Source organism: Mesocricetus auratus, unplaced genomic scaffold, assembly GCF_017639785.1.
Source record: "Mesocricetus auratus isolate SY011 unplaced genomic scaffold, BCM_Maur_2.0 Super-Scaffold_100014, whole genome shotgun sequence".
In the NCBI taxonomy this organism is placed as follows: Eukaryota; Metazoa; Chordata; class Mammalia; order Rodentia; family Cricetidae; genus Mesocricetus; species Mesocricetus auratus.
This window is the reverse complement of record NW_024429197.1, coordinates 50,186,340-50,212,575: the sequence shown is the minus strand read 5'-3', so window position 1 is coordinate 50,212,575 and position 26,236 is coordinate 50,186,340. Positions and strand designations below refer to the sequence as shown.

Below are 26,236 nucleotides of genomic sequence, written 5' to 3'. Positions count from 1 at the left end.
ATAGCACTAACTTAGATCTTTTTTCTATGTTATGACACTTATTTGGGTTGGAGTTAGGATAACTGGCTATTGGGTCAATGATGCCCGTAACTATGATTAATTTTTTATTTTGTTTTATTTATTTTGCATACATGCACATATGTAAGTATATGTGTGGGTGGGTGCACACGTCATGACGTGATTTGAGGTCAGAAGACAACATTTGACTTTCTGTACTCTTAACATGTGCATTCATCTTGGACATTAAACTAAAATCATCATAATTTGACAGCAGGAACCTTTACCCTCCAAGAAGTCTCACCAGCTCAGAGTTACCATAATAGAGGGAGCCACTATAGATTAGGGAAGAGACCTGGCACTTATGAGATTTCCAGAGATCTACAAGGATGACATCAACTGACAAATTAAGCAATAGTGGAGAGACCATCTTAAATGCCCATCCCTGATAATGAGTTTGATGACTTCCTTATATGCCATCCTAGAACCTAGACTGTTGAAAGCAGAGGCAGACACCCCACAGCTAAACATTGAACTGAACCCCATGGAACCCAGCGGCAGAGAGGGGGGAGTGATGAGCAAAGGGCTCAAGACCGGGCTGGTGAAACCCACCGAAACTGCTGATCTGAACAAGGGGGAGCTCTTGAACCCCTATCTAATGGCTGGGAGACCAGCATGGGACTGATCCAGACCCCCTGAATGTGGGTGTCAATGAGGAGGCCTGGACAATCTGTGGGGCCTTGGGCGGTGGATTGGTGCTTGTCTCAGTCATACAGATGGACTTTGGGTACCCTTCCCAGAGTGAGGGATGCTCTCTCAGCCTGATCTCTTGGGGAAAGACCTGGGCCGTGCCCTGGATGAAATGGCAGTCACTGTGGATCCCCACAGATGGTCTCATCCTCTCTGGGGAATGAAGTGGGGATTGGGTGGGGACCTGGAGGAGCTGGTAGGGGTATGGGGGAGGAGGGGAGGGAGAGCGAGATGGGATTGACATGTGAAGCAAGCTTGAAATAATAAAAAAAAAGAAAAGAAAAAGTCCCATGTAGTCTAGGCTGGCATCAGATTCCCCATGAAGCTGAGCAGATGAGTTTGAACTTATGTACCTTCTGTCTCCACTTTCTAGATATTGTTGCACACCCGAGGTATATGCATTGGTTGTAATTAACAAATGCTTATTTGTGTGTGTGTGTGTGTGTGTGTGTGTGTGTGTGTGTGTGTGTACTCAGCTTGTTTATATGGTGGATTACATTGATGGATTTTTGTATGTTGAACCAACCCTGCATGCCTGGGATGAAGCCTACTTGATCACGGTGGATGAGTTTTCTGATGTGTTCTTGGATCCGATTTGCCAGTATTTTATTGAGTATTTTTGCATAAATGTTCATGAGGGATATTGGTCTGAAGTTTTCTTTCTTAGTTGTATCTTTGTGTGACTTGGGTATCAAGGTTATTTAAGCCTCATAGAAGGAGTTTAGCAAAGACCCTTCTGCTTCTATTGCGTGGAATACTTTGAGAAGAATTGGTATAAGCTGTTCTTTAAATTTCTCATAGAATTCTGCACTGAGGCCATCTGACCCTGGTTTTTTTTGTTTGTTTGTTTGTTTGTTTGGGAGATTTTTGATGACTGCTTCTATTTCCTTAGGGTTTATAGGTCTATTTAAATTTCTTATCTATTCTTAATTTAATTTTGGCAAGTGATATCTCTCCAGAAAATTTTCCATTTCCTTTAGACTTTGAAATTGTGTGGAGTACATGTTACCAAAGTATGACCTGATGATTCTTTGGATTTCCTCAGTGTCGTTGTTATGTCCCCCTTTTCAGTTCTGATTTTGTTAATTTGCATGCTCACAATCTGTCGTTTGATAAGTTTGGGTAAAAGTTTGTTTATCTTGTTGATTTTCTCAAAGAACTAACTCTTCGTTACATTGATTTTTTTGTATTGTTTTCCTAGTTTCTGCTTTATTCATTTCAGCCCTCAATTTGATTATTTCTTGGCATCTACTTCTCCTGGGTGAATTTGCTTCTTTGTGTTCTAGAGCTTTCAGTTTTGCTGTTAATTCTGTAGTGTAACTATTCTCTAGTTTCTTCATGTGGGCACTTAGTGCTATGAACTTCCTTCATAGCACTGCTTTCTTTTTTTTATCATTTTTATTTTAATTTTAAATAGCTTGTTTTACATGTCAATCCCAGTTCCCTCTCCCTCCCATCCTCCTGCACTCCCCTTCCCCCCGCCCTCCCACCCTATTGCCAAATCCTTCCACATAGGGGATATCTAGAGTCTGTCATTTTACTCTTGGTAGGGTCCAGGCACTCCCCTAAGAGTCCAGGCTGAGAGAGCATCTCTCTTTGTGCTATAGGCACATGAAGACAGTTTGTATACCAGGGATAGACACTGATCCACAGCTCAGGGCCCCATAGGTTGCCCAGGCCTTCTCACTGACACTCACATTTGGGGGGTCCAGATCAGTCCCATGCTGGCCTCCCCACTGTCGGTCTGGGGTCCAAGAGCACTCCCCTGTTCAGATCAGCTGTAAAGTGTCCCATCAGTTTGGGTATGTTGTGTCGTCATTCCCATTGAATTCTAGGAAGTCTTTAATTTCTATTTTCTTTTTTTAATTGAACCAGGCATTCTGCAATTGTGCATTATTCAACTTTCATGAGTTTGTAGGGTTTCTGCAATTTGCATTGTTGTTTAATTCTAATATTAATGCATGGTGGTCTGATAAGGTACATGGAATTATTCCAAATTTTTTGTGCCTGTTGAGATTTAATATGTTGCCAAGTATGTGGTCAATTTTTTAGAAGGTCCATGTGGTGCTGAGAAGAGGATATATTCTTTTTTATTTGGGTGAAATGTTCTATAGATGTCTGTTAATCCCCATTGGGTCATAACTTCGATTAGTTCCTTTGCTTCTTAAGTTTCTGTCTGGTAGTCCTGTCTACAGGTGAAAGTGGGATCTTGCAGTCTCCCACTATAAGTGTGTGAGGCTTTATATGTGATTTGAGTTTTAGTAATTTTTTTAATGAACATGGGTGCCTTTGTTTTTGGGGCATAGATGTTCAAAATTGAAACTTCATTCTGGTGGATTTCTCCTGTGATGAGTAAGAAATGCCCTCCTTCATCTCTTTTGATTGATTTTATTTTAAAATCTAATTTGTTATATATTAAGATTGCTATCCCCACTTGTTTCTTGGGTCCATTTGATTGGAAAATCTTTTCCCAATCCTTAACTCTTAGGTAATGTCTGTCTTTGAAACTGAGGTGTGTTTCTTGTATGCAGCAGAAGGATGGGTTCTGTCTTTGGATCCATTTTGTTAGCTTGTGTCTCTTTATGGGCAAGATAAGACCATTAATATTGAGGGATATTAATGACCATTGATTGATCATTCTTGTTAGTTTTGGAATAGTTGATTGTGGTGGAATTATATGTGGATTTCCACCTCTTTTCTTTTGGTGTTGGTTTTTGGGATTATCTATTGCCTATGTTTTTCTGGTTGTAGTTAACTCCCTTGGGTTGGCGTTTTCCTTCCAGAACTTTCTGTAGGGCTGGGTTAGTGGATACATATTGCTAAAATCTGGTTTTGTCATGGAATATGTTGTTTTCTCTATCTATAGTGATTGAAAGCTTCGCTGGGTATAGGAGTCTTGGCTGGCATCCGTGGTCTCTTAGTGTTGGTAGAGTATCTATCCAGGACCTTCTGGCTTTCAGAGTTTCCATGGAGAAGTCAGCTGTGATTCTGATAGGTTTGCGTTTGTATGTTACTTAGTCTTTTTCCTTTGCTGCTCTTAATATTCTTTCTTTATTCTGTATGTTTGGGGTTTTTACTATTATGTGGCGAGGGGGATTTCCTTTTGTGGTCCACTCTACTTGGTGTACTTTCATTGGTGTGTCTTTCTTTAAGTTGGGAAAGTTTTCTACTATGATTTTGGTGAATATGGTTTCTGCCCCTTTGAGTTGAATTTCTTCACCTTTGTCTATACCTGTTATTCTTAGGTTTGGTATTTTCATGGTGTCCCATATTTCCTGGATATTTTGTGTTCGGGATTTGTTGAACTTAAGTTTTTCTTTGGTCGATGAATCTATCTCCCTAGTGTATCTTCAACACCTGAGATTCTATCTTCCATCTCTTGTAGTCTGTTAGTTATGCTTGTATCTGTAGTGCCTGACCATTTGCCCAACTTTTCTATTTCCAGCATTCCTTGAGACTATGTTTTTTTATTGTCTCTATTTCAGCTTTCAACCCTTGTACTTTTTGAATTGTTTTCTTTTTTGTAATTTTTGCTTTGTCTTTTCCTCCTTTCTTGCATTTGTTGAAGTTTTTTGGTTTGTCTTTTCTTCCATTTCTTGCTTTTTTTTTTTTTGGATTTTTCCCCCTCCATTTCTTGAAATTCTTGCATTTTTTGGATTGTTTTTTTCCCTCCATTTCTTGTATTTTTTGGTTTGTTTTTTCTTCCATGTCTTTAAGGGATTTTCTCATATCTTCTTTTAGGGCCTCTATAATTTTCATGAAGTTGTTTTTAAGGTCTTTCTCATCTGCTTCTTCTGCAATGGACTGTTCAGTTCTTGTGGGTGTAGATTCTCTAGTTGCTGGCAGTGTCATATTTGTTTTTCTTTAGGTGGGTATGGTTTTGTATTATCTCCTTCCCATCATTTCTTCCTGTGGTTGCAGAAGGATTCTCTTCCTCCAATGGTGGATATTTGACAATGGTTCCTTTCCAGTGGGTGGGAATAGGTCTAATACCCTGGTGGCTTTCCTCTTGCGTGGATGAAGCCTGTCCTATTATCGGGACCTTATCAAACTCTGGGTAGGCTGCACCCTCGCCTTGCCTGTCCCATGGGTGGAGAATGTGACTTGGAACCTGGCAGAGTCTGGGCGGGCTGAATCCTGTCGGGCTGGGATCCGGATTCGCTGTGCACAGTCCTCAGATCTTTGGTGTTTCTCTGTTTTTATATTTTTATGCAAAATTATGATGTATGCATTTGAGAGTCCTTCCAGAGTGCTTCAGGTACCCCAACTCACTGCCATCTCTGGTGTCATGATCCTTGGACACCTGGTTTCTAATCCAACCTTTAAGCCAGGGATCTATTCTCTAGAGCTAGTCTTTAAGTGGGAGTCTCAATTGCAACTCCTCATCTTCAGTAGGCTAAAGTGCACATTTCCTATTTCTGTATGAATGTTTAAATAGAAGTGGTTTGGTTACAAACCTGACAAATTCCATAAAATACATATAGCCACAGTGCAAGTATATACCTATTTATTTCTGTTATCTGGTAACCTCCTTCCTACATTTTCCCCACTCTGAACTTAACTATATACTGTGGAAATTAAAAGAAATTAGTTTTGGTAGTCATGATGACTCAGGTCTATAACCTCAGCATTTGGGAAGCTGAGGCAGAAGGATTGTTATGAGTTCTAGGCCAGCCCATGCTTCATAGTAAGTTCCTGTCTCAAGACTAAAACAAAGCACGAAACAAAAAGAAGTCAGTTTCTGGAGACAGACTAGTTATGCTTAATGAGCAGCAGAAACAGAATAAACCATCAAAAGCCAGACTACTCTGAAACAGCTTGACAGATTAGCCAGTCAAAAGGACCATATCTGCAAGGTTCAAGGAGACCCATGGAACCTGGAGGTGGGTTGAGTAGTATTGAGGCTAGTTCTCTCATATCCAATCAAGAATACCCCAGGCTGGGAAGGTCAGAGGGCTGGAGGAAGATGCTTTGTCAAAGGCTCTCCTCCTCTTGTTTTTGGTATATCTGGCTGTCATATAAGACCCTGCTTTATGCTGGCTTTCTAGAATGGTTTCTCACAGGTCACGTAGAGAGTACCTTTGTAGGCATTGTTATTAAAACTTTTTAAGTAGAAGAAAAAAAGTTTTAAATGCAAAGCTCTGAATAGACTTCAAGGGTACATTCTTGCTCCACACTCGGATGGGACTTTAAATGCAAAGCTCTGAATACACTTCAAGGGTACATTCTTGCTCCACACTCGGATGGGACTGGCTCCCTTCTGCTTCTGTAATTGACAGCACTGCGGATTCTTGAGCATGTTATTGATGGACAGTACTTGATGGACACAGGTAATTCCTTACACACAACTGTACTAGGTGAGTGAAAGACAAGAAGCAGGCTACATGGTCACTGCCTTTCATGACCTTAATATCTGGTTGAAAAGACAGTTTCCATACACAAAAATAGCAAGCAATACCAGGCAATGTATAATTAAATGCTAAACACAGAGGGACAGCAATTTAAGTGTTAGAAGTTAAAGGGGAAAAATACTAGGATGAAGATTTGAATTTGAAGAGAAAACCTTATTGAGGAAGTACAATTTAAAATAGGACTTAAAACAACCAAGTTTGTCATTAAGTGGGCATTTAAGGTAAGGGTGAACAGGGACAATCAGTTTACTGGGTGTCACATTTTCAGGAAGCTCTGCAGCCCTTCTGTCTCCAGGAGTGGTTAGAAATAGATCTGAGAAAAGGAGGAGAGATTGGTGGCTACTTTGACTTGGGCTACTATGTGACCTTTAGAAGACTCCCAGAGTAATGTTATCAAACAAGGCTTCCTTGTATAGTCTCTTTCATTTTGTATGTTCCTCAGTTCTGAAATATCTGGGGGGATATCTTTTCTTTAGAAAATACATTGGTCCAAATCCTTTGGTGTTCTAGGAATTCTGTGGCCCACTTCCCTTCCCAGCATGCATACTTTTTGTGCCAACATAGACTTGTTATTTTGTGGTTCATCTGCATGACTTCTGCCAATTCCTTCTCCAAGTACTTTCTCAAGCCTTACCATCTCTTGATACCGATTGGCAGGATTCTCACCCACTGACATATCTTTCCTTCTTAGATTCTTCTCTCAACTATTTATGTTCAGCACTGTTCTAGTCATGCCTAATAACTTAGCATTGCATGTTTCTCTACAGCTTGATGAATTAATTCTTCAACGGACAGGAGCGCATTTTATGTTGTGTTTCCTCCTGGTTCTGTATACTGTAGATGGAGGCTTCTGTTCTCCCCAGTCGCATCACCCTTCAGTCACCAAAAATCACACTGAGGCTTATATTAATCATAAACTGTTTGACCCTGGATCTGGCTTTTTATTGGATAGCTCTCTCCTAATTATCAATCCATTTCTGTTAATGTATGTATTTCCATGTGGTCCTGACTTATTAGAGAATACCCCAGTGTCCTACCTTCCCAGTGGCTACATGACGTCTCTGGTGACTCTGTCTGTGTTCCTCTTCCCTGCATTCCTAGTCTATACTTCCTGCCTGGCTACTGGCCAGTCAGCATTTACTCATCAAGCAATAAGAGAAACATATTCACAGCATAAAGAAGGACATCCCCCATCAGTTTATTGCTCTGGATATGTGCATGTTGCTTTGAGGGTAGCTATTGATGAATTACATCTTTTAAAGTAATATTATTATTTTTTAGATTTTTATTATTTTAATTTTAAATAGCTTGTTTTACATGTCAATCCCAGTTCCCTCTCCCTCCCCATCTCCTGCATCCCCCACCAACCCCCCCCAGCCTCCCACCCTATTGCCATAGGGGATATATAGAGTCTGTCATTTCACTCAGGGTAGGGTCCAGGCACTCCCCTAAGAGTCCAGGCTGAGAGAGCATCCCTCTTTGTGTTATGGACACACGAAGACTGTTTGTATTCCAGGGATAAACACTGATCCACTGCTCAGGGCCCCATAGGTTGCCCAGGCCTCCTCTCTGACTCTCACATTCAGGGAGTCTGGATCAGTCCTATGCTGGCCTCCCAGCTGTCTGTCTGTGGTCCAAGAGCTCTCCCCTGTTCAGATCAGCTGTCTCTGCTGGTTTTGCCACCCCATTCTTTGCCAGTTTGCTCATCGCTCTGCTCTCTCTGTCACTGGGTTCCTTGGGTTCAGTTCAGTGTTTAACTGTGTGTGTTTGCCTCTGCTTCCATCAGTCACTGGATGAAGGCTCCAGGATGGTTATAGACATCAAGTTCATTATCAGGAATGGGCATTTGAGGTGGTCTCTCCACTATTGCTTAGCTTGCCAATTGGTGTCATCCCTTTAGATCACTAGAGGTCACAATGGTGCCTGATCTGTCTTCTAACCTATGATTCCCTCTTCCCCCTATTCTACTCCCCCACTCAACCTTCCTGTTCCCCCATGACCTACTCTATCTTCCTCTTCTCCCCCTCTCTTCTTCCCAGCTCCCACTCCCCCCACCCCTCGCCGTGTTCCCCATCTATTCAGAGGATCTTGCCTGATTCCTCTTCTCTTGGGTACCATGCATATCTCTTAGGTTCTTTCCTGTTTCCCAGACTCTCTATCAGTGGAAGTGCAGACTGGCACTATCCTGATCCATGTCTGAAATCCATATATGAGTGAGTACATACCATGTTTGTCTTTTTGTGACTGGGTTACCTCACTCAGGATGGCTTCTTCCAGCGCCATCCATTTACCTGTGTCTTTCGGGATTCCATTGTTTTTTTTTTTTTTCCTGCTGAGTAGTACTCCATTGTGTAAATGTATCACACTTTCTCTATCCATTCTTCAGTTGAGGGGCATCTAGGTTGCTTCCAGGTTCTGGCTATTACAAATAATGCTGCTATGAATCTAGTGGACCAGATGCCCTTGTTGTATGAACCTGCCTCATTTGGATAAATGCCTAAGAGTGGAATTGCTGGGTCTTGTGGTAGATTGATTCCCATTTTCCTGAGGAATCTCCATACAGATTTCCAAAGTGGCTGTACGAGTTGGCACTCCCACCAGCAATGGAGGAGTGTTCCCCTCTCTCCACATCCTCTCCAGCATTAATTGTCATTGGTGTTTTTGATTTTAGCCATTCTGATAGGAGTAAGATGGTATCTCAAAGTTGCTTTGATTTGTATTTCCCTGATGGCTAAGGATGCTGAGCATTTTCTTAAGTGTCTCTCGGCCATTTTAGCCTCCTCTACTGAGAATTCTCTATTTAGTTCTGTACCCCATCTTTTAATTGGGTCCTTTGGTGTTTTGGAGACTTGCTTCTTGATTTCTTTGTAAATTTTGGAGATTAGCCCTCTGTCAGATGTGGGGTTAGTGAATATCTTTTCCCATTCTGTGGGCTGCCTTTTTGTCTAATATTATTATTTTTGAAACACCAATTATTTGAAATACTTGAGCTGTGTTTTTAAAATGCTCACTTTTGGTAAGTAGTTTTTCAAATCAGATCATGTAGTAGATTCCAAAGCAACGGACATTTATCTCAGCTGTTTCTTAGAAAGAAGAAATCTACATTTTTCTGTAGGTATTCTTTCTGTTCTTTTATTTTGGGTCATTTCTTTTTTTGTTTGTTTGTTTGTTTTCTGTTTTTTTGGGTCATTTCTTAATCTGTATCTTTAAGTATATATTATTCACGTATCTTAGGCAACTCTGTAGCTACTACTTCATGTAGTTTTCCATAAATAATTTGCAGATAAAGATAAGTTGTATATATTAATTGTAGCATAGCCAAAGATTTTGGCATTTTGCAAGGATTAACCCTGTTAAATTCTAATTGTCCTTTGTTTCCACTTTTAATAAAATATCAAGCAGTGTTAAGCAATCACCTGTGAGAGCTAAAATTATCATTAAGGAAAACATTTGTATGACTGTAAAATCAGATATCTTAATGACTAGGAATACTGATTTAAGGAAATTGGGAATGTGATGTAACATTTGTGGTTGCATTCAGATTTAATTCTTAGCACCCTCTTAATCTGAAATTACTTAAAAACTCATTAAAATATAATTATTTTATCATCTCATTAAATTTCTTCTAAGGCAAACTTGGTTGAGAATTTTTTAGCCAGTTTTTCTGGATGCAATATCTTACACTTTATGTGTGTGTTCTTGACAGTGGATGTTAATAAAAAGGTGTATGTGTGTGTATATATATGTGTGCACACGCAAAAGCTGGAGTTAATGTTTGTAGGAAGCTTGCATGTGTGAATGAGAGTGTGTGTGAAAGAGAGCGAGAACACCCGTGATACTGGTTTTATCGTGACAATACGCCTGAGAAAGAGATTTTAAGGCGAGCTTTGCTTTGCCTCACCTGTAGATGTGCCACCTCACTACTGTGTTTCTGTAACTTTGTACTCTAGGAAGGAAGCCACCCTGGCAGAGAAGGCCTGGCCATTTCATGGCAGCCCAGGAGGTTTAGGAGGAGGGGTAGTTAGAGAGTCTGGGAGGGAAGGGAAAACACCAAGAACAAGGTACACCTTTCATAAGCATAGCTCAGGTGACCCCTTCCCTGACATGTGCCACCTCTTAGTGACCTATTCAGCTGTGAACTCATCAATGGAGTAACTCGTTGATATGGATACAACACTCATGGACTTCCCTTTCCAAGAGCTTCACGAGTTGGGTACCAAGCCTTAGGGTGTGACAGTATATGCTTGCCATTTAAACTGCATCAGGGGGAGGTTGTTTTATAACTGCAACAAAACATTTAAAAAACAAATTTGTGAGGCAAGTTGCAACCTCAACAATTTAAATGTGTTTGAAACTTTCTTTTTATGATTACTATCTTATAAAATCCTTTTTTTCTATCAACTCCCTCCCTCCCTCCCTCCCTCTCTGTCTCTCTTTCTTTCTTTCTTTCAGGAACGGAGTCATCTTGGCTTATCTGTGTAGTTCTGGGGACTGAGTCCAGGGCCTCCTACATGCTCAGGAGTATTCTCACTGAGCTCTGAGCTACATAATCAGTACACTTCCTTTATGTTTTTCTTTTCTTTTTTTTAATTTCTGTTTTGAGGTAGGATCTTGCTAAGTTGCCCAGGCTAGCCTTGAATTTGTCTTGCAGTACAGACAAACCTGAATTAGAATCCTAGTGCCTTAACTTTCAAAGAAGCTAGGGTCTGCATACCTGTGCCACCATGCCTGGATTGTAATACTCTAACGCCTTTGTATGAGTTTGAATTTTCTTAGTCATTGACCTTTTACACTTGTTCCATAGGTTGTTTGCATTCGCTCCACTTGGAATGCCCTTTCTCCAAAGTTGAGTTGTGACACGAGACCCCTCATACTAAAGACGCTGAGTGAACTGTTTTCTCTGGTGCCTTCCTTGACCGTCAATACAGTTGAATATGAGGTATGTATGGGGAGCCCAAGATGTTGTATTTTGGGGAAAGGTGTGTGATGTGATAACTACTTTTGGAATTAATTCCTCATTTCTACAAGTAGTTTACATAAAAGGAGACTGTGCTTTTATTATGAGAATTATCAAGATTTTAAAAATGTGTTTTATGTTAAAGGTACCATTTCTAAAATAATGATTCCCAAAGTGGCTGTACATAATAGTATATAAGATTAACAGTTTAACACTATGTATTAATGTTTTAAGTCCCAAAATATAAGCAACAAAACTTACAAAGGCAGCATGTATTTTCCCAGTTTTATAAAATCATGTTTATCATTATTATTACCTGAAACTCATGAGAGTCTTTGCTGAAGGATTCTTACAGGGCTGCTTAATGTCTTCCTAGTTCTTCTTTGAGTGAAATAATCAAGCAATAAAAGTTCCATTAGCGTCTTCAGTTCTATAAGCTACAGTCTCTCCCTCTCACCTGTGCGTCTTTTACTTCAAAGCTGCCGTGTGTCTTCACTGGTGGACGTCCCATTTAGTGAATGACGGATTCTGAAAGGGGATTAGACAGAAGTCTCAGAAAATACTTCTAGTTACTCTAAAGATTTGTTTTTATTTATGTGTGTATGCCACATGTGTGCATGTGTGTTTGCTTATCTTCAGAGGCCAGAAAAAGGCTTCTCTGCAGCTGGAGTGACAGATGGTTTTGAACCACCTGGCCTGGGTTCTCGGACTCTGACTCAGGTCCTCCAGAACAGCAAGAAATGATTTTAACTGCTGAACTGCTTCTCTAGTCCATTTTTCATTTGAAATGCTGCGTGATGGTGAATAAAATCAAATTCATCGTTGCTGCGGTTGAACATAAGGTCTATAACTGTACACAGTGTGTACTGGGTGTGTAGTTGCTGAATGAACTGTGGAAACAAACACACGATGTTTTGAGTTTATTTTTATGTGTAGGCTTTTGTTTTACAGTATTAAGGGCAAATTTCTTTATTATCCTTAGGGTATGTATTACAGCAGTTATTTTTGCTTGTGGCTATGACTTGGGTATTCAACCCTACCTTGTCCAGAGCCTACAGGGTGATTGATCAGGAGATCAAACTAACAGCAATAGCATGTTGGACTCATTTATTTTCTGTTTTCAGGGCCTGAAATCTTATATTTTGAATTTCTAGTACTTAGAATTATTCAAATTGTTTTATGGGTTACTTTGTGAAGTGGTTTTTATGTATTGGTTCTTGATGTTTGTGTATTCATGGCTGAGAAATTCCTTTTGATCTCGGTTATTGTTTCAGATTTTATATCTACTTGGTTTGCCTTTATGTAATCAGATTGCATTGAGACCATTTCTTCCCTCTAAGTCAGGGTGGTCTGTACAGGAACGGTACCCCACTTGTTAGCAGAAAGGAAGATGTGGTGGAGTGATCTGCCTCTCTCCTTCCCTCCTTCCCTCCAGCATCCACCTTTCCATTCTCTCCCTCCTATCTGCTTTTCTCTCATTGCCTCTCTTCTACCTCCCTTCCTCATCATCTTTCTTCCTTCTGTCTCTATTCTTCTGTCTGCCCTAGCTCTCTTGTTCTTCCTATGTGTGTGTTTAGGTAGCTTTCTTTTGCTGCTTAGCATTTACTTAGATTCAAGCCAGAGTTAAATTCAGTTTTCCCAAAGCAGTTCTTACATCCCTTCTCTCCAGAGTCACTTTGAGCATTTGGTTCACCTAGAGTGAAATCCAGTAAACCAATCCTGCCTCCTGTAACATGGCAGTTCCTTGTCCCACACCCAGCTATCCAGTGATACCAAAGGTGTCTCCCAATGTGTCTGCAAACATTTCTTTTTCTTTTATTCATGCTGTTCCCTCTGGCTAGACTTCCTTTCCTTTCATCTTTAATTTTAAAAACCTGCTTTTTGTATTAAAGAATTTTTATCTCATTCTATCCTTCAAGAATTTTTCTCTACCAGGAGCTGCTGTTCTCAAACTTCTTTGTATGGTTCTATGAACGTGACTTCTATTTTATACTATAGGGATATATAATTTTCCTCATTAGACCGTAAACAGTGAATCACAGAGTTCGTGATTAAATTGGATTGTGCTTTTAAAATCGCCTTCCATAAGTTATGGTATATTTATTCTTTGACTCAGAATACATTTATTCAAACCATATCAGGCCTCAATGGTACTGATAAATGATGATAGATGCTATTTCAAATTCTTACTAAAACTGAGGCACTAAGGTTTTGAGTCATATCCACTTAAGAAATCAACATTTATTGAGTGTCTGAAATATTCCAGACAATTACTTTAACGAAATAAAAGTTGATGCCTGATCTCAGGATTGTTTAGCTAGATGCCCTCTACTAGGGAGATCTAGTTGTACTCTGTGGTCCACATCCTTGTCTTCCAAAATTCAAAGACCGACAAATGGGTGTGGTAGAGGAAGCAACTAACCTTGTTAGGGATGGTGATTTAATTGGCGTCATCAGACTTTGACGTTGAAGATGTGTAATGTTGCTTCCCGTTGACGTCTGGGACATGGACTCGGTAAAGCCAAGGAGGAAGGAACTGAATATGATTCAGAGGGTCAAGCACTAACCTTAACCCTGGCTGACACAAAGAAGACTAAGTACCAGAATGCAAACAGTTCTGTGATTATTCATTAAACAATTTTCATCTGAAGGAATAGGTCTAGGACCTGTGTTTGATGTCTTTGAAATGAAAAGACACAGTGACTACTCTATGGCATGTATAACCTAACAGGAAATTAATCACACCACATGCTACCTGCCCTGTATCCAGCTAGGGGAAGGTAAACTTCTGGACAGGGGGCTAACACTCGTGTGATGAATGAGTGGCATTTGTCAGAGACAGTGGTCAGCTTTCTAGATCATGTCATCTCAGCATTTCAGTATATAACTAATTATACATGTGTTTGGATGGCTAATCTGAATGGTTTTTCTTGTCTGAGTAACAGCTTGAGTCAATTAATGATGCTGTGACTTTAAAAGTAGCTTAATTTCTACTATTTGTTATTTCAGATTCTTCATTTCAAGTTGAACCTTTTTTATTTTTTTTCCTTTGTGTTTTCTGATTTTTTTCAGAACTTTAAGGTCCAAGTCCTCAGCTTCCTCTGGACTCACACTCAAAACAAGGTATTTTCATAAGAATATCTGTATCTCAGAACAAACTGGAGAAAGGGCTCTGGAATAAGACTCAAGATAAACAATATAGTTTTCTTGAACTGAAGTCTTGATTTTTTTTTAAAAAGTGACTATTAGTAAGTTTAGATTTAAAAATTGTTCTCTACTCTCAATGATAGCATATGTGAAGCTTGTTGGCATTATTCCTCAGGTTAATATGATTTTATCTTTTTCTGCCCTGGCCCTTCCAAATAATGTACCAAATAGAAGGTGTAGTACAGTATAGTGTGTGTGTTTTTGTGGGTTTATATGTGTTTGTCAGGATACATGCATGTTTGATGTATGTGGAGGCCATAGGACAATTTCAGATGTCATTCCTCAGTAATATCTTTTTTAAAACAAGGTCCCTTAGTATCATGGAGTGCATCAAATAGTGTAGACTGGCTGTGTAGTAAGACCCAGGAAACAGCCTACGCCACCATACTAGGCTGTGTGTGTGTGTGTGTGTGTGTGTGTGTAGGTTCTTGGGATCAACTCAGGAAGTCATGTTTTCTGAATGCAAAAGCTATCTCCCAAATTCTTGAGTAGCTTGAAGCGTACAGAGGGTTGGAAATGTCATAGCTGACCCCCACAGTCCTACTAAACCGTATTAATTCAGAGGGGCTGAGTAATTAGGTAATTTTTAAGATCTAAGTTAGGGTAAAAATTTATTGTTTCCCAGCCCACCAGCCTAGTTTTATTTTCTGTTGCTATTTGTGGCAGGTTGATGATGGTAATTTTCCCCAGTCATTCTTACTTCAGTCTTAATGATATTTTTTTGGTTTTTGGTTTTTTGTTTTGTTTTGTTTTTGTTTTTGTTTTTGTTTTTTCTTGGTTTGCCTTCTCAAATTTTTTTAAACAGTATTTCTTTGAATTGAGAAACTTGATTTCTCTTCTCAAGCCTCTGGTAATGTTTTTTTTGGCCTAAGTAGCACTCTTCAGACACTGACTGTAGCAGCCTGACATTTGGGAGGGAAGACTGTCATGCCTCCTCATAATCTGTTGTTTGATATGTGTTGTTTTCCTTCTCACCCAGGATCCCATTGTAGCAAGTGCTGCCTATAAATCCTTGTCTCACTTTAGTACAGGAGACCACACCATTCTTCACCTGCCGGAAAAGGTAAGCGCTTTGCCTTCTCACTGCTGTCTCTTGACACTTTTTTCTGCTGGAAGGTCTTTATTTCTGGTCATAGCAGCTCTTCACCTGATGAATGTAAAGCATGGGTATAACATAGCTCATTCATCATTCTTTTAATCTGTAAAACTGCGTGGTCTTACGCTTCACAAGTGATGGGTTTGAATCTCCTCAAAGCATGTGTAAAGCACTGTGTATACATTGAGTCATTTCAAGTGGCTGCAGTCATGGCTTGCCCAGAAGTTCAGTACCACTTGAGGCACCCCTTTCCTGGCAATTGAGAGTGCCATCTTGGAGTTCAGTTCTTATCATGGCCCCACAGATTAATATTTTTTATTTCCTGTGCTGCTGAATGTCCTTATTTTTCACAAACAACAAATGTCATAGGAAAAAATATCATTTTTAGTAAGACAGGAGATGATTTATGTGGCAAGAAGAAAGTGTCATTACCTTTTATGGGTGAGCAAAAAATATTTATGGCATTGTCTTTTTTAAAAATAAGTAAGTTATTAATGCTGTTGCTTTTGTCATTGCAGTGTTGGGGATGCAACTCCAGCCTTGTATATGTTACGCAATTATTATTTTTTAAACTAAACATAAAATCTAGTATCTGATGGGTGTTGTAGTATATGACTTTAATCCCAACATTCTAGGGATGCAAATGTATGTTGGTACCTATGTGCATTCAAGACCAGTCTTGTCTACATAGAAAATTCCAGGCCACCCAGGGTTACATAGTGAGACCTGTCTTTAAAGAATGGAAGAAAAATCTAGTTCTTACCTAACTTAACTGTTTTAACGTACTGGATCATGTTAAGGAGTTCAAACTGATTTTATTTTCGTTGCCACTGTGAGTCTAAATAATACAGGTGACTAATGAATGACTTTACGGTAAAGGTGATATTGTATTATATAAATTTATTTATAATATTACCCAGAAAGTATCCTGGAGATTAAATGTTGTGAATTTCTTAGCACCCTCGGGCATTAAGACATGTTTGGATTTTGTTTTGTGGTAAGTTTTTATAGAAATCAGAAACCAGTAAGGACTTGGCCAACTTACTGATGGTCACTGAATTGAATTGGAACTACCATATAAAAGAAGCTGAACATAAGCTCCTGTGAAACCAAATCTTAAGTAAGGCAGGATTTCCTATACATCTGAGGACTCATAATGACTTGACTGGCCAACTTGTCATGCAGTTCTTACAAGTGGGAAGGCTTACCTAGGGGTTTTATAATGGAAACCAGTGGGACTTCAAACTGCACTGTGGTTAGCTATCCATAGCTGCTTTTAAAGCATGTAGTTAAGGCTTGAAAGATGGCTCAATGGTTAGGAGCACTGTTTGCTCTTCAGAGGATCTAAGTATAGTTCCAGTTAGTTCCAGGGGGTCTGACCCCCTCTGCTGTCCTTCACAGACACTGCATGAATATGGTGCACAGATACTCATCTAGGCAAGTCCATACCCATACAATTGAAAAATAAATAAATGACAAGAAAACAGTCCCGTGAATTTGGTGTGAAAGCTCTCCCCTGCAAGGATACCTTTTCTTTTTAATGTTTTTATTCGTCAATTGCTCATTTGAACCATAGTATAGCAGTGGGGAGGCTATGGAAGCAGGGTTCAGCACTGCAGGCCTTGTGTCTCCACAAGAAGATGGGAGCTTTGTAAGAGAAACTGTGGCAGAGAGGGGAAGGGAAGAGTCTTAGACCCCACCATCACAATCTTGGCTGAGGATAAGTCACAGCGAGCTACTGTTACTCTAGAGAAGACGTCCAATTCCAGAAGGGGATTTAAACAAAACAAACACTGAAAAGCATGCTTAGAAAGGAATAAGCCGTACAGCTCTACTCTGAAGACTAAAGTTCAAACATATTTGAAGCACTAACTCTGAGTACATCACTACTATTTACAGCAAGAGGTATAGAGCCAGTTATGGGAATGCATGGATCAGAAGGTGTTATAGAATAATTCAATTAAGGAAATAGCTAAAGGGGGAATTTGTATACCACTTAATGGAGTATAATCTACCAAACATGGTATGATGGTGAGTATATCTCTAAAGGCATAAGCAATAGAAACAGACACTGAGTGCTATCAGTATGTGCATGGGTAGCCTTTGAGAGATCATATTCCTGAAGAAAAGTTAGTTTGCCTCGTCTAGCAACCATCAGTTGCCAATACCATCTCAGCTAGGGGGTGGGACTTCATGAGGCCCTCCCCATCCATACTGGTGTGTTGGCTGGCTTGATCTTGTGTAGGACTTGTGAGACCCTTCTTGTTATTTCTCTTTCTAGTGGGGCCATTTGAACATTTAAAGAATAGTAGAAACTGGTTATATCCCAAATAAGAGCCCGGCTCCAAGTTATGGGTACAATCAGGCATTTTGTAAATGTTAGCAGTTATATAAAATGCACATTTTCAATAAAAGTACAGTTTTGAATGTTTCCAAAGTCCAAGCAAACAGGAACTTCTATAGCCGTTCTACACCATGGACAATTGGCTCACTCAGGGGATTACTGTATACTTTTACAGTGAAACTGAATCAACATTCTCTCTTTCCACATGTGTCAAACTTTTGACTTTGCCGTGATTTTCAGCTAGAATTAAAACAAAACAAAACAAGATGCATCTTTGGAAGTATAACTCTCTGTGTGAATTATAATTCCCATACATTTTCAAGTGCCACTTTTCATTAAATTTCCTTAAGAAGCAAATATTGATTTGCTGATGAATATAAGTTTATACCATATAACTTATGGAACGTTAACAGGCAGGTAGAACATAGGTGTAAGGAAGTGGCAGGTCAGAGAAGAAAACGCAGGGTTAAAATAGTACATCTGAAGTACGATGGAAACTGTCACATGATAGAGCTGGAGGAGGAGACCTCATATGAATAAGGACTAGATAAAAAGTTCATTCACTTATACTGTTGGTTATTAAGTTTGCTTGTGAGACTTTAGGTGAGGGACACTTAGCTCTAGCATTGGTCGAATAACTGCTTACTAATTGTCTGCTAAGTGATGGGCTCTATCTTATTGATGAGGATGTTAAATGATTACATGTGTTTTGTCAATTTGCAATAAGGTCATCGCTTATCTCAAAATGAAAATCTAAGTTTGGTTAAAAATTTAAAAAATTTGAGGATCCATTCATTTCAATATTAAAAAATAGAAAATGATTTCCCCAATATTTATATGTATTTTGTTCTTCTTAGATATTTACTATTACCCTGTCTTGTCTTTAGCATCCCCCAAACCTACCCAAAAACAACAGCAACAACAAAAATCAATTAAGAGACAATATAGAATTGTTTTTCTGATCAAATTATCAGAAAACTTTCACGCAGAAGACATTGATTTTTCTTCTGACTTAGAGTCATTAGAAATAATTCAGCTGTTTCAAAATTAAACTTACAAAGTTCTCAAGATAGCCTTGTTGATTTCTGGGGTTAATTTTAGAAGCAATAAAGAAGAGCTCATTATGTATCTAGCATTGGTATAAATATGGTGTAACCCTCTTGGCTTTGATTTAAGTGAATGTCATTGCATTCATCAGAAGCTGTTTCTCTTTTTAACTAAATGTATGCAGATACTTGACACATTCTATATTACACCCCTCTGCTTGTGCATTCACTCTTAGATCTTCATAGGTTAGACACACAGAAAGGTGGTTGGAAGGTTACATGGCTAGGAATGCAAAGTAAGATATTTTGTAGACTAAGCCTTCCCACATTCAATTCAATTTGAAGGAAATTTTAAAAAGTAATTTGTCATTTTTTAAATTCGGCTTTTTTTTCAACGAAGCTTTTCTATAATTGGGAGGTCTCATAGTTGCGTGTGTGTGTGTTCTAACGATGTACTGAGCTTTAGCAGCTAATGCAATACAATTGCCAAAGATATTCTTACATGTGAGTGTTCTGGTTATGTTGTTACACACAAGCCAATTTAGAGCTTGGTGCTAGATAGCTGAAGGGGTAATTCCTAAGAGCTGAGCACAGAAACTGGAGAGATGGTTCAGTAGTTAAGAGTACTTACCACTCTTCCATGGGACCCAAGTTTGACTCCTGGCACCTACATTAGTTGCTACTCTTATCAGTTGGATTTTGTTTATCCCCCCAACCTGGGAACTTTCTTTAGTGGCTTTTAGAAATGCCAGTGTCCTGGCCATCTTTGGTTCCTTCAGGTATATACCCAAAAGGGGGACAGCTAGATTATATGGTAGTACGACTTTTAGTTTATTGAGGAACTTGCATACTGACTTGTATTCCCAGCAGTATATTAGAGTTCCCCCTCATTGACAGCATTTTATATATTTTTAAATTTTTATAAATTTGCCATTCTGATCAGAGTTGAACTCAAAGTAGTTTTGATTTATATTTGCTTAATGACTAATAATGCTGCATCCTTTGCATTTATTGGCTATTTATTCTTGTTCATATGAAAAGTACCTGTCAGTTTTCTCATTTTTGATTTTTAATGTTCAATTTTTAAAATTCCTTATATATTCTGGATATTAATCCCTGTTACATAAGGAGATGGCAAAGACTTTTTCCTAGTTCATGTGCTGTCCTTCCCCTTTGCCATTTGTTAAGAGAAGCACTTCAATGTCATGCAATCCACATTTGTCAATGTTTGTTATTTCCAGTACTGTTGGAGTCCTATTTAAAAGGCCATTGATGGGCCTAGAGAGATGAATCATCAGATAAGAGCACTGGCTGTTCTCGCAGAGGACCCAGGTTCAATTCCCAGCACTCATAGTAGTTTACAACCATCTGTAACTTCAGTTCAGGAGAATCTGCTGTTTTCTTCTGACCTCTTCAGGGACCACTCACGCAAGTGGTACACACACATCCATGCAGGTTAAACAACCATACAAATAAAAAAAATTAATTGTTTTACAAAGTCATTGTCAGCCTCGTGTGGTAGTAGACACCTATAATTCCAGTTTTAGGAAGTAGCAAAAGTGTAATCAGGAGCTCAAGCTTGGTCTCAGCTTCACAGAAAGTTGGAGTTTGGAGGCAGGACTGGGCTATGGGAGACCATTATTTTTAAAAGGATCCTTTACCTCCCGAAAGAAAAAAGGCTGTGCCTATGCCCATACCTTGCAGTGTTACCCTAGAATACTTTCAACCTCTCAATTCCTACACTAAGGTCTTTAATCAGTTTTGGGTTGATAAAGGTCAGTTTCAATGTTCTCTGCGGATATACATGACTCTTTGCTCAGGAGACTTTTTTCTAATATGTGCTTTTAGTCATTCTATTGAAAAGTATATGTCTGTGACTGGGTACACTGATTTCTGGTTCATCTGTTTTATTCCATTGTTCTTTGTATCTGCCTTTGAGTCAGTATTGTGCTGTTTTTGTTATTACAGTTCAATACTATATTTTAAGATAAAGTACTGTAATCCCCCCTCCTCTTTGTCTCAAGACTATTTTGCCTTATTAGGGTTTCTTGTTCTTGCATATGGATTTAAAAATTATCATTTTCTGTTTTGAAGAATATCTTTAGAATTTTCATAGGGATCTCCCAGATTTTCTATGTTGCTTTTGGTAATATGGCCATTTTCAAAGTATTAATCCTGATGATCCATGCACTTTGGGTGACTTTCTCTCTTCTTCCTCAGTGATTTGTGCTTTTTAACTATAGAAGTCTTCATTTCTTTAGTTAGGTTTATTTCTAGGTATCTTGTTTAGGAAAGTTGTGAAAACTTATGAGCAACATTATTTCCATGTTTTTTTCTCATTATATTTGTTGTGTAGAAAGCTATTAAATTTTGTTTTATCTTGCTACTTTTCTGAAAAGCATATGCCAGATTTGATGGCGGATGTCCTTCTGTATAAATGTTTCTCTTATTGGTTAATGAATAAAACAGTTTGGCCAATAGCCAGTAGAAGCAGTAAGAGAGGTGGGACTAGGAGACAAGGAGACTTCTCGAAGAGGTAGGCAGAGAGGCACTGGAACGAGATGCCATGGAGGGACTGGGAGGATAGGACTGGCCAGGTGTTCTCTGGTAAGATAAGGCCATGTAGAAATACACAGATTAGTATTTATAGGTTAATAATTAAGACAGAGCTAGCCAGTAAGGAGCCCTAGCCATCGGCCAATAGTTTTGTAAATTAATATAAGTCTTTGTGTGTTTATTTGGGGCTGAGAAGGGTGGCAGGAACTGGCAGGACAAGATACTGGCAGGATAAGATTGTTCTGGTAGAACATTTGGGTTGGTAAAGTATGGTATCATATGTTTATAATTATGGATAATTTTACTTATTCCTCTCCTATATATGTCCATTTCACTTCTTTCTCTTGTCTTATTGATTTGAATACAATTTTAAGTACTGGATTGAATTATAGTATATATAGCTGAAAATCTTGTCTTGTTCCTGATTTTTAGAGAAATTGCTTTTAGAATTTTTCCTTATTCAATATAACCGTAACTGTAGTTTTCTGTATATAACTGTGGTTAGGGTTTTCTTTGGGCCTCCAACTAGCTCCCAAATATAGGTCCAGAGACTTATTATTAATTATCAATGCTTGGTCTTATCTAGGCTTGTTCTCAACTCTCTCTTATAACTTAATTTAAACTGTTTCTATTCGTCTACATTTTGCTGTGGTTCTATTTACCTTTCTTTCATGTCTGTATGTCTTACCTCCCTGCTTCCTCTGTGTCTGTCTGTCTGTCTGTCCCCTGGCATGTCCTTGGTATCTTTTTCTTTCTGTACACAAATCAAATTCCTCCTCCTACTTACTCTCCCTACCTGTAAGTCCCACCTATACCCCTCCCCTTGCTATTGGCACTCAGCTTTTTATTAGACCAATCAGGTACCTTAGGCAAGCAAGGTAATGCAACAACACATTTTTACATAATTAAGCAAATGCCACACATCTTTGCATAGTTAAATATTCTACAACATAAACAAATTCAATACATCTTTACATAGTTAAACAAATGCAACACATCTTTGCATGGTTAAACAAGTATTTGGCAACATAACTTTCATTGTCTTGAGGTATTATTCTCTTTCAGATTTCTTCAGACAGGGAATTCTTCATAAAGGGATGTTGAATTTTTCTCCTAGGTATTTTTCATATGCTATGCTTTCAAAAAGATTTATTTATCTTAGTTTACATGCATGAATGTTTTGCCTGCATTTATGTACACCATGTGCATGCCTGTTGAATGAATCCTCTAGAAATCGTGTTATAGATGGTTGGAACCCACTGTATGGATTTTAGGAATCATTTCTAGGTCTTCTGGAGCAGTAAGTGTTCTCCAGCCTCGATTTGCTATGTTTTTATGTGCTAATTCTTTTTATGTTGAATTAGTCCTGTATCTAGAATGAACCCATTTCAATCATAGTGTTTGATTTCTTTGGTGTATTGTTGAGTGTTTACATTTATGTTTACCAAGGAAACTGGCTGATAGTTTTGTTGTTGTTGTTGTTGTTGTTATTTCCTTATCTGGTTTTAGTGTCAGCCCAATACCAGCATCATAGCATGAGTTTGCACTCAGTCTGTTTTTTTTTTTTTTTTTTTTTTTTTTTTTGCTGTTTTGTGTAATAGTTGCATGGGTGGTAGTTGAAAGATTTGGTAGAACTGCACAATGAATCTATTTGGTCCTGGACTTTGCTTTGTTGTGAGACCTTTTTATTGATGCTTCAGTTTCATTATTCATATTGATCTGTTTAGGCTTTTCACCTTCTTGAGTTAAGTTTTGTACTTGATATGTACTTAGAAATTTATCTGTTTCTTCTAGCATTTCCAATTTATTAGAATATATTTTTTAAAGCATTCCCCAAAGATCCTCTGGATTTCAGTGGTATCTGTTGCTTTTCCTTTCCTTTTGCTAGTTTCTTCTTTCTGTCTCTTCTGGTTTGTTTGGGGAATCCTTTGTTAATATGCTTTATACTTCCAAAGAACCAATTCTTTTGTTTCATTGATTCTTTATATTTCTAGTGTAATTACCATTCTTTCATCAGATTTATCATTGATCTTTATTTAGATTTTCCTTTTTTTGTTTTTTTTTTTGTTTTTTGTTTTTCGATACAGGGTTTCTCTGTGGCTTTGGAGGCTGTCCTGGAACTCACTTTATAGACCAGCCTGGCCTCAAACTCACAGAGATCCACCTGCCTCTGCCTCCCAAGTACTGGGATTAAAGGCATGCACCACCAACACCCGGCTTTTATTTAGATTTTTCAAGCATTTATCTATACTGTACATCTGGAAGAGAAGATCAAGATCACATGTTTTGTGGCACATATGTGTATGTTCCAGGACAAGTCAGTTCCCTCTTCCACTTTGTGAATCCCAAAGATCAAACTCAGATCATTGAACTTCATAGCAAGTGCCTTAACCCACTGAACCATCCCTTGCATCCCTTTATTATTTCCTTTTTTTCAAATTTTTATTTAAGTTAATATTTCTTTCTTTTTAAAGTTATATTGTATTGCTACTCATGGTTTAATTATGTTCCATTGTATGGCTATATCCCAGTTTGCTCATTACCTCATAAACTGATGGATATTTGAGTGTGTTTATATTTAGAGTTATAATTTTATATAATAGCAAATGTTTTTGAACATCTGCATACAAGTCTTTGTATGATCATAGATTTTTGTCATATACTCAGCATTATCATTTCTGCACTTTAAGGAAAATTATTTTCATGATTTTCCAAACATTCTTGATGCTTAAAATCAGAAAGCACATCATAGGGACAATGAGCTTGCTCTTTCATTCATTTCAGGAATTAGAAGGTACTGGTTAGAATTTCAAAGCCAGTTCTCAATCATACTAAACTTAGAAAATTCCAAGTATAATCCAGAGACGCTTGGGAAACACCACTCATCAACTGAAAGGTTCTCAGTGTGCCAGGGTAATTCTGATGGTGTAGCATCCTAAGTGAATGCTGCTATACGCTATCCGGACTGTGTCTGATTGTTATTTCTGAAGTTTGACTGACATCATCCCCTTAGAACTGAGTTCTCAGTGTTGACTCTAGGTGAAATCTTGTCTTGGGGACTGCTCAGGAGGTTAAGTTGCTGTCACGTGGGTTTTGTGTACTGACGATAACTCTCCTTATGACTGAGCGGCATCACTGGAGTTGAGATTGTTATACATAAGAGAAGCATTTGCTGTCTGTTTTCTGTTATCCCTCTGTGAGAATCTTGACTCAGTGCAGTTGCTAATGAAATGGTGCTTTGGGGACCTATGAAGAAGGCAGTCTGCAGGAATTGTTAATTATTTCTAAAAATAACTCCCAGAGACAGGCAAATGGTAACGACTAGGTTCTGGCGCTTTATGGTTATAGCAACCACTTTTCCGTATTTTGATTCCCTACCCTAATACTAATTATCTCTGTGTGGGCATTATGATGGTGTGTTATTGAAAGTATTAAAATTTTAAATAATGGCTTTACCATTATATCTAATAGAAAATATGAGTGTTAACCATACATTCTTACTTTGATTCTCCAAAGCTGACTGAAGACAAAGCAACTGAAAAAAATCTTCAAAATACAAATTACATACAGTACAGTGAAGCTACTGATTACTGATTTTAGTGTTTTATTTCCTATAGCAACAACTGCCAAGTCCAAAGGATGTTAAGTAAAATATTTGTCATGCCCCAATCTTCACATATTTCCACTAGAAGGCTTTCAGCTTTGTCATAGAGATATAGCTGGAATAACAAATTTTAAAAGGCACATGCACACATACACATGCATGTGTGCCTGCTTGCACACATAGAGACCAGAAAAGTATGTTGGAACACCTAGAGCTAGAGTTATAAATAGTTACAAACTGCCCAGCATGTGTGCTGGAATCCAAACTCGGGTTCTCTGGAACAGCAGCAATTATTATCATTTCCTGAACCCCTCTCTAGCCTCTAAATCACAAATTAAAATAAAAATTACACAAATCAAATATTTAATTATAAAACACACAATTTTAACATTGAATATGTTACTCTTGATATCGTATTACTGTGTGATATGGTATTTTATTAGTTTTCTATAGTAATCATTGTTCATGCTGGCTCATGGTGATGTTCTTGTGTTACTGTTAGTTCTTTAAATGGAACTAAGACCATACCAAGTAAAATGATTAGACTTTATTATTTAATTAGCCTGGAGTGTGTGTGAGAGAGAGAGAGAGAGAGACAGAGACAGAGACAGAGAGACAGAGAGAGAGAGACAGAGAGAGAGAGAGACAGAGAGAGAGAGAGACAGAGAGAGGGGGGGCTTTTTGTAGCCTTGGTTGTACTGGAACTCACTGTGTAGACTAGACTGGCCTCTGATTCAAGGAGATCCACATTCCCCTGTTGGGATTATAGCTATGCATCACCAGACCTGTTGCTCATGAATATATTTTTAAATTTTCATTTTAGTTGTGTTTTTGATATTAAAGAATGGTTGGGTATAAGACAATCTATAAATCTTAACATAGAGTCAAGAAAGAACATATTTTCCATGTTTGGTTGCCATCCTCTCTGACGTGTCATTTTTCACTTCAGATAAGGCCAGAAATGCCTGCCCCTGATGAGCTGGATGAAGAGGAAGTTGTGGACCTTTCCATTCCTGGCTCTTGCTATCTCAGACTGTTGACGGTCACTGTTCCTCCTGTTTTACCAGGTGACCCTATTTGGCAACCATAGTGATTTGCCTGTTTGATAAATTGTTGGGACTTTTCGTATGTTTATGTGATTGGTGTATACTTGCTGTAATTTATTCTCATATTGATACTCTAATAGAGCTAAGTATAACTGTGTTCTGTATTTACTGTCTTAGGTAATATAGTTTTTGAACCATAATAAAAACCAGTAGATGATAGTG

At 38.5% G+C, this 26,236-nt stretch overlaps 1 protein-coding gene across 3 annotated transcripts in view; it reads left to right on the top strand.

The window, feature by feature from the left end:
• Focad (focadhesin) overlaps positions 1–26,236 on the top strand; it is a 319,451-nt gene that overhangs the window by 190,256 nt on the left and 102,959 nt on the right. For all 3 annotated transcript variants that reach the window (XM_040757181.1, XM_040757180.1, XM_040757182.1), the window contains 4 exons: positions 10,963–11,097; positions 14,188–14,238; positions 15,302–15,385; positions 25,918–26,035. In XM_040757181.1, coding sequence (XP_040613115.1) covers positions 10,963–11,097; positions 14,188–14,238; positions 15,302–15,385; positions 25,918–26,035 — 388 coding nt within the window. The remainder of the gene's footprint in view (positions 1–10,962; positions 11,098–14,187; positions 14,239–15,301; positions 15,386–25,917; positions 26,036–26,236) is intronic.